The sequence below is a fragment of the Acromyrmex echinatior genome, chromosome 1, assembly GCF_024713525.1.
Source record: "Acromyrmex echinatior isolate Ae372 chromosome 1, ASM2471352v2, whole genome shotgun sequence".
NCBI lineage: Eukaryota > Metazoa > Arthropoda > Insecta > Hymenoptera > Formicidae > Acromyrmex > Acromyrmex echinatior.
In genome coordinates this window covers 27,519,534-27,529,228 of record NC_141852.1, presented here as the reverse complement: position 1 = coordinate 27,529,228, position 9,695 = coordinate 27,519,534, and the positions used below count along the sequence as shown (strand labels likewise).

Here is a 9,695-nt window from a genome sequence, read left to right as displayed (position 1 = left end):
TAATTTAATATTTCAACTGAGTGTGTATATATATATATATATATATATGTATATATACATATATAGTTTAATATTTTATATCGCATAAATATGAAATTTACACAAGTGATACTTTTATTTATCTTAAAAATAATTACTTTTTATTAATGCATTCATCGTACATTATACATATACAATTACTTAACTCGTGATCGAGTCAAGACTTATTCTATGTTTTATTCTTAATATTATAATATTCCTGCTTGTTTTGTATATTTATAATACAATTGCATATATTTACTTCAGTGTACGAGAGCGAGTTCGTAAGTAAGGAAATACAAACAGAAACTATAGAACCGTAATTGCACTGTATACACCTGCTCACGATTTCTACTTCGTTCTGTAATACTTTACTGTAATACAGCTATGTTCTAGAAAACGCAATTTCAATATATTCGACAAAGATTATAAGCCATATCGACTGAAACCTTTAATATCTTGTTTTGTTTTAAGCAGCCTTATATAAAAAAGGAGTTAATATTAAATATGTATAAAATACATATTTATTACTTTTATTTATAAAACGATTCAGTATTAATAAATATCCATCAAATAATTGATGTAGCTTCGAATTTTTTTCCCGAAAGATAATCACAAACGTGTGCAAATATCAAAATTTATGAAATTAATTTGTGATTAAGGGCGCGTTGCACATTATTGTTATTATTTTTCGACTATATTTTGCATTTGTCATTAATCACTCTTTGGCTTTTATCGAGACTAATCGAATTTAAGAGCATAATGACTTTAAGATTCAATTCAGTACTAAAAAAAAAATACTTCTCGTTTCCTACAAGTTAGTTTAAAATTGTTGTATTGTTTGTGTAAACACAAAAATATTGATATTTTACATAAACATACTAATAATAACACAAATTAAAGATAAATCGCATCAAAAAAACAATCAAAATTTTACATGTATATAAATGAATACTAGTGTATTAAAACATATTTCTCCTAAAAGTTTTGATATTTTTGTAAAATAGAAGCAAAATATATATACAAGATTCTATTCTATTATAAAACGTTTTTTTCTCATTTTAACATCAATGTGATTCCGATTATAACACACATAATTTAAGAGAACTATTGATTCTCAATTAATAATTTAATATTTCATTTTACTCATAGTGTTAATGTCTACCATTGTCTTTAAATGACAAACTATCACTTTGTATAACTTGTTCCTAGCATTGAGGCCTTTCTCGTTATATTTATAGTTTCTATGAATTAAAATAAATAGTTTGTGCACAAAGAAACAAGTCGCATGATCTATAAATATTAGATAAATTATGACATACAAGAATGATAAGTAATAATTACTATATCATACCTGTACAAAAGGAAAATACGATTTAAAGAATTTGCATCCTTTTCAATTGTCAATTAATGCTGCTTTTGTATACAAAAATTATGCTTACAAGGAATGTGTAAAAGCTATTTCTAGTGCTACGAATGTACGGAGATGCAAAAATATGTTGCACAATTTACATTAGCACTTGATATAAAATGTGATAATATAAATTAGTAACAAAAGAAAAGGATACGACATCAAAGTAAAGGATCAAATATTCATAAGATAATTAATAAAATACAGGTTTTCAGTTTTCATTGATGTATCATTTTGTGCCGTTGGCGAGCTGCGTAAAGAGTCATTGATTTTACTTCGCATAAAATTGTTACATCTGATTGAATAGTCGGCGCAAGAATCTTGAAAAGGAAGAATTTAATGTTACGTTTTTTGCAACATAACACGCTTGTAGTACGATTATACTCGACTCTGAGATCAACCCACGGTATTATCGCACAAGCACTGCTTGTGCAAATTGTTTGTCACAACCTAAACATTAAGTTCCATCGATAAGTCCTAAAATCAAGCTTAGTTACTGTCTTAAACAAATAGTATAATACAATATAGACAACTCTATTACAGTCGCCTGATCGAATCAGGTGCATTTCATAATAACGACCTCTTCACCTCTGATTAAGGGAAGTTTTACCGCTTGGCTAAAGTATTCTCGTCGTGTACTATATGGCTTGTCTTACATTTTTCAATAGACATTATAGCGCGGCAGAGTTACAATTGTCGACTAGTGGTGATAGCGGACCGATCTTTCCTCTTCCACTTCCTACTCGGTCTGCCTCATATTGAACGTCCAAGGACAAACCTAAAATAATAAGCACTTTGAGTCTTACATTGTTCAACATAATAAATAAAACATGGTATTTGTAAAACTTGTTGCATGTATCTCACGACTTTTGTAAGTAAAATTTTTTCGCATAAATCTCATTATGCTCATATTGTTCATTCAACAAGTCCATAGAGATTATAATTAAAACAATTTTCGATGAATCCCATCACCATAAACATATTTGGCATTTTAGCATATTTGACAACCTGTAACGTACATTTCTGATATGCGTATTTACCGGAGGGCCTCCGGGAAGTGGATGGGTGATGCAACGATCCTGTTGACATTGTATTTGATTCAGGAATAAATGCGGCTACTAGTAGCGCGCAGATCACAAGTAACGCACCAAATACGAACGGCGGCCCTGGTACAAGCTGGAAATACAATTTAACAAACATTTGATTTTTTTATTTAAGATCAACATATATAACAAAATATTTTGTCTACATATTTATATATACATAAATATATTGATTCTTTTTTCAATATTAAAGCTATTATTTTTCAATAAATAACTTTAATGCTGTACGTATAAAACTTACTGAACAGATAGGCTAACAAAAATAAACTGCTACTATGCTACTATGCTTACCTGCAGATATAATGTATGTACCTGAGGCATTATGTCAAGATGTGTACTAGTTCCCGTTCTGTTGTTTTCGTCTACAAACGACGGTTTCAAAGGGAGATTTGGTGTGTCGTCGTTAAGATCAACATGAAAAAGGTAGAATATGACACCGAACATAGCAGGTCCAAGTCCATTGCAGAGACCACGCATCCCAGTTACCATACCTTGCACTAACCCTTGTTTATCAGCATCAGAATGCATGGATACGAATGCGGAAATCGCGGGGTACGTAATGCTTGATACAGAAGCAAGTACTCCAGCAGCCCACATCATCCTTGAAATAATTAACGCTTGATAAGACTTGGCATGCTATTTTCATCGTCTTACTTAATTTTAATTATTATTGAAATTTTAATGCATAATTAATAGAGTAATATTGCAAATGAAGAAGTGATTTACCATGTTTGTGAGCCGAATCCATACCACATGAGCTGTAACATTTCAAATAACAGACCGAGCATTATAGTATGTTTGCTGCCGAGTGTTCTCATTAAGGGTCCTAATACAATCTGCGCTCCCACACTCAAGATGCCCACCACGGCGATAAATATTGCTACCATGAGATTAGAAAAACCCATAGCCAATTTTAAGTAAACAAATATACAACTATATTGTCCTGCTTCAGGGAGGTAACTCAGGAACACAGTAACACACAGCATTAAAATAGTATGATCTTTTCCAACCTGGAAAGTAAATTTAAAATAACTATATATTTATAGATTTCTTTTTTATACTATATACATATATATATTAGGTGTTGGAATTAATTCGTAGCGTTTTTAATGAAAGAATGTTATTTATTTCACATGAGCATTAAAAAATACATTAATGAAAGTACTTCCCATCACTTGTAAAACGCTACGAATTAATTCCAACACCTAATATATATATATATATATATATATATATATATATATACATGTACTTTAAAATACGTTACTGTACGATGCAGAAACTTGGAGAATTACCGACAAATATAAGAAAAAAGTGGAGACCATGGAAATGGGTGCGATGAGAAGATCCATGCGCATTTCAAGAAGAGACAGGATAACGAATGAGATGGTAAGGGAATAGATAGCACCATTTCCCAGGAGATCGAAAGTAAACAACTGATATGGTATGGTCATGTACAATGAATGGAAGATACAAGAGAATAAGGAAGTTGAGAACAAGAAAGAGAGGAAGACAGACTGGAGTGGCAAAAATCAATACATAAATCAATGAGTGAAAGAATGTCAACACCGGAGGACTGCGGAGATTGAAAAGGGTGGAAGTTAGGCATCGGATCAGACAACGTAGAAAAACGCTCTAAACTCACTTATAGATAGATACATATACTTTACCTTTCCAAGAGCAGCAAATGGATCAGCTTGCTCCCATGATATAGGTGCTGGTGGACGTGTTTTTTCAGGCAAACTTTCAGGTACAGCCACTAATATGAAAAACACATCCAAGACTGCGATAGCAGTTGCTAATGCTACGGCAAGATTTTCTCCATAAGTCTTCATAATATAAGCACCTAAAGCTGGACTTATCACCATACTTGCAGCAAAAGTTGCTGACACCTGAGGGATAAACAAAATAAAATTTATTTAATAAAAGTTAGATAACCAGTAATTATCTCAAATTATTTTTATTATAAAATAAAATTTAGTCCTCAAAATGCAAATATTGTCATTCTAGTCACAAAAATGATATACACGTACCAAACCATACGCTAGTGATCTTTGATTTTCTTCTGTTACATCCGCAACGTATGCAAACACCACTGAGAATGTGCAAGCGAATACGCCACTGATAGAAATCATAGCAAAAAACCACCATGTATTAATGCTCATTAGGGGAATTGGTGCGCATGTGAAGGCCACTGTGATAAGTAAAAAAAATTTTCGACCCCATACGTCAGAGAGAGCACCAATCAGTGGCGCAGAAAGAAAAGACAAGATTCCTTTGATTCCTATTATCAAGCCATTCATCAGGAACGTATGATCCGGAAATGTTTCATTCAGTACCCTAATAATAGGCATGGTTAATAGCCCCCATGCGAAGAATTCCAGAAATATTACAACCAATGCATGATAGACGCTCGCTTCGCCAACACCAGAACTCTGAAAAAAAAAAAATAAAAAGATATAACAACATATTACAAGATAATCTTTAATACATTAAGCATGTAAATTACAGAATAATTTTTTTAATGTAAAAGTGTACAAATTGCAGCATGGAAAATAAATTTCGATAACTAGATATAGTCTTCTGCATATACCACAAGTGACAGACTTGTGATATTTTAGCAGCTGACCTTGAGGTGTCTGTAGCATTGTTGAACGAATGTAGGGGGAGGTGTGAGTTTGGCTGTGGCATGATCTTGATTGTTATGTATTTCAGAACAGGTCGGGCCCAAGCCCTCTGTTCCACTGCTTGCCCCAGGGGGCATGACCCCTAAAAAATGTCGCTATATATATTTCCTCTCATATTCTCACGTTTTAATCGATACTTTTGTCGTCATTCCGCTTACAATTATGCGATAAAAAGATAGATAATCTTCTCTTAATGTCATAATAGCGGACTGTTTCCACAGTTCTGTATTAAATTTTAATTTGTGATTCAATATTATTTGTAGCTCGTTTGCTTGAATCGTCAAGTCCGCATGTTTTTTCATAGCTTTTATAATGTAACATCTAAAATAGATGAGATATTGCACCATGACTGAAATGCGTGTATTGTGTATGCATTCCACTACATCTTATCCTAATTATTTTGTAAATAGTCTCTTCAGTCATATTGTCATGACCGTTTGATTTGCCGACGTTATATTTGCATTATAAATGAGATTGTTACAATGAAGCAGTACATCTGTCTTCACTATATATTTGTTTCTCATGTCTATTATCGATAATACAAAACTTTGATTAACGATTTATATCGTTTCAATGAAACTGTCGGCTTTTACATCTATTTACTATTATTTTTGCAAATATTATTTACACGCCTCCTTATATACATACACTCCGATTTGTTGAGGTTTAAGTAAGAAATATTATTCAATCGTGAGATACAATAAGTCACTCTGCTGTCACTCTGCGCTTCCTCGTTTGCAATTATATTTACGAGAACGTGACATAATCAATCTTTCTGACAATCGGTTGTCAACGTTTTGAACTTTATTATGGCAGTGCAAGACTCAAGTTAGCGCAATCTTCCACAGCATCCTCTTAAAATCCATTCACTCTCAATGCGCGTATTTTATTATATATTTCTTAAAAATAATTCCGTGATTATCGAGTCATATGACATAATTAGTCCTGTAACGTTATCTCGCCAGACAGTTGTACAGTGCCAGATCAGTGGCGTCATTAGATTTCTTGGCAAGAATATATGAGATCCGAAGAGTAAAAGTAAAGGAGTTACAGCCCCAACGTGAAGCTTGGAAAAATCGAGTAGTATTTTTCACGCATTGCTAAATGTCGTTTTCCTTTCTACCCTCTCCTTGTGACAGAGATTCACCTTCATGATAAACGGAGAGCACGAGGTGAACGATATCGTCGGGACGCTGGCTTCCCCGAGTCCCCGAGTTCGGGGGGGTCGACTCGCGGAGTCGCGAATCGCGGCCTTGATCCGATCGCGCGCACGGTCGCGACGCGCGTGACGTCACAGAGATCCGCGGGGACGCGAGGTCGGCGACGGGGCACACTCCACGGTCTCCCTGCAGGTCGGCAGCGCGCGACGATCGACGTCCGGTCCGGGGGAGTCTTCTCGTGCGACCGGAGCGGCTTTGCACCGCGGACGGAGTCTTCTCTTTCCTCCCTTTCGTCTCTTTCCCTCAGTCTCTCACCCCCTCTCCTTGTCACCCTCTGTCTCGTATCTCTATTCTTGGAAACTACGGATCGGGTCGTTCGCGTACGACGGCTACTACGACGAGAGAGATCTCGGACGATCACATATTTCCAGCCGAGACCCTTCGACGCGCCGTCAATCCCTCGCGCGGTCCATTCACGTCGCGCGGGACGGTTCACGCGGGGAATCAAACCTCCGCATCGCAACTGCTCCAACTGGTCCCTCATCCCCTCCCCAACGTCACCGCTTGACGATTCAACCGTATAATCTCTTCGAGCTAACTCCGGAGTCTCCGAACTCGTCCTAACCTAACGACAGGCCTCAACAGCTGGCGATTCGCTCATTCCAGGCTCCTTTTAGCTGGGCATCGCGAAAGAAAGATTTCGCATACGCTGCGGCAACATCACCATCGCGTGATTATGGTCCATTACAGTCAATTGTTGGCGTATATGGGAACGCATTGTCGAATAATTGATCGATGCGCGCGACATTTGCCTGTTTATGCGCTATATGTACATGTAGTGACGCGTCGCACACACGCACGTAAAAAATTATATGTGTATGTATGTATGTATGTATATATATGTGTGTGTGTGTGTTTGTGTGTGTGTGTGTGCGTGTACATATGTGACGCTGACAATATATGATAAAAACAGCGTCGTGTATGTCGTGGAATAATATTCATTTTTATCTCCTGATTTTTTTTTTAGTCAAAATAATCTTCGGCAAAATCAATTCAATAGTTACAATGGCTAGGAAAAAAATTCATCAATTGCCTTTTTCCATCGGGCTAAGCAAAGGAGAGAGAAAGAAAGAAACTAATTTAATTTATATTAAGTAAAAGTTTAAGTGATTCGTTGAATATTGACTATAAAACGTGTAAATAAATAAATTGTTTACAATACTGATCGTAAAAACAAAAATGGTAAACAAAATTTCTCTCTTTCTATTAAGATAAATGTAGAAATTATAAATCAAATTTTAAATCACAGTTGACATATAATAGGACTATCTTTCCTCTTGTCCCTTCAATTTTTTCTTTCATACATCAGATGTCCTTTGCAAGCAAATGTGTTTATAAAATAAAATGGCCTAATCAGCTGACAATACGTCACATAGGTTATGTAAATAAGTCACACAATAGTACTTTTTAAATAATTATGACGCATTTAGTCTTGCGCGAGACAAAAGAACACAATATAAAATAAAACGTATGAGAATAATAAAGATAACGATTTTTGATAATATTCAAACACATTGAAAAATGCTAAATACACACATATGTGTACATACATTTGTCATGTTTGTTTAAGAAATAATTTACATGTATGCAAATATAAAGTGTGTCAAGAATTAAGAGCCCATGAATATAAACACCTCCATTTTATTGCAATTTATAAAATATTGCAGAAATTATTTGTAATATGGAATCGCGTGGATATATTTTCGGCGAAATATACAAGGGACAAGATACAAGTGTTCCATGTATATAGTGTATGTAGAATAGAGGTTCTCGTTAGTACCAATTATGCGACATTATGTGAAGATAAAATGGAACTCGAGATAAAAGCGGTGTAGGCAAACAGATAGATAGACAGACAGACAGACATGAGACAGGTATGCTGCGAATGTTGGAGTGAGAGGGTGAGATAGCTAGGTAGCAACTTAGCAGCGGCTCGGGACTTGGGAGTCGAGTCGGGCGCCGCCACAGGAAAGAGAGGGAGGGGGAATTGTGAGATAATGATGGTGAGTGATGTCAATGAGTGAGATTTAACGAAAATCATTGGTACCGTGATGACTCCATCCTTCATAATGGATTTTCGGCTTCGTATGATCATGCCCACGACCTTCTTAGAGACCTTGGCGGGCATATTCACGCACTGCGCGCACAGACTCTTTCGCTTCTTCAATTTCATGAATTCCTAGACTCTCGACGGCACGAAAGAAGTCATTTTCCCGCGATACCGTCCTCGCACCGTTTCTCAACCGTTGTAACTCCGAGATTACTTTCAGCTAACACGGATCGTTCTCATGGTGGCATCTACATAACAGTAGAGCAAACGGCGAGAACAAACGAACGTATCCACATGCCCGCAACCAACACACAGACTATCGTCAACGGGCACGAACAATTCTGAGATATCGCGAGTCGCGAGACGATCAAACCGAATCAAGCGATATCGCCATCAACCAGCGGTTTTGCATAGACAGGTGGATTTCCAAGCGCGCGCTGTTGTGCGAGTGTTCGGCTTACTCCATTGGTCATTTTTGTTTTCAGTGTATTCGAGAAAAGCTTGGTGATATAAAAAAATAATTAGAAGTGAGTCCGTTCGTAGTCCGTTCTTAGGCTGCCGTCCCATGAAGCGGAAGTTTATAACGGAACGGAACAGCGCAATCAATCACAACTCTGCAATCATTACTCTGGTTTCTTTTCTGCGATTGTGATTGATTCGCTGTAAATTTCTGCTCCATGGGACGGCGGCCTTATTGTAAGACTGGGTTCATACCTTAACGGAAAAGCGGAAAAGCGGAAGTCAATTAGAACTCGCGGAAAGACAAAAGCAGACAAGCGAAATGTACTGTCTACTACTGCGAATTCCGCTTTTCCATCAAGATGTGAATCCGACCTTATGCGATATACAATACAATAAAAACACCTCATGGGACTCCAGCCGTAGGCCGGGTTCACACCTTGACGGAAAAGCGGAAAGCGGAAACGGGGAACTCGCAGTAGTTTCCGCGAGTTCCGATTGGCTTCCGCTTTTCCGCTTTCCGCTTTTCCATCAAAGTGTGAATCCAGCCTAACCAATCGTATAACCAATCAGAAGCGATCCACTGTTGTTGTTTCGCGTTTTATTGATTATTGATTGGTTACGCGATTACGCGATACGCAGCAAATACGTTTCATGGGACTTCACCTTAAGAGTGATGTCCCATGCAGCAAATCGTGTATAAGTGGATTCACATATCGCTAAATGCTTGCGAAATTTGCAAACAGA

The 9,695-nt window shown here is 36.6% G+C and overlaps 1 protein-coding gene across 4 annotated transcripts; it reads right to left on the bottom strand.

Moving 5' to 3' along the window:
• Positions 1-112: 112 nt before the first annotated feature.
• Positions 113-8,930, bottom strand: LOC105148195 (solute carrier family 71 member 1). Of its 4 annotated transcripts, none has more exons than XM_011059765.2 (7): positions 8,487-8,930; positions 4,566-4,967; positions 4,203-4,424; positions 3,259-3,542; positions 2,824-3,133; positions 2,449-2,605; positions 113-2,207 (listed from the first exon to the last, which is right to left on the bottom strand). In XM_011059765.2, the coding sequence occupies exons 1-7, from the start codon at positions 8,610-8,612 to the stop codon at positions 2,101-2,103; spliced, it is 1,608 nt and encodes a 535-aa protein (XP_011058067.1). In that variant the 5' UTR covers positions 8,613-8,930; the 3' UTR covers positions 113-2,100. The 4 variants fall into 4 exon arrangements, with proteins under 4 accessions (XP_011058067.1, XP_011058066.1, XP_011058069.1 ...); XM_011059764.2 differs by lacking the exon at positions 8,487-8,930 and adding an exon at positions 5,162-6,809; XM_011059767.2 differs by lacking the exon at positions 8,487-8,930 and adding an exon at positions 5,162-6,809 and having other exon boundaries at positions 2,470-2,605.
• Between the last annotated feature and the right edge of the window lie 765 nt (positions 8,931-9,695).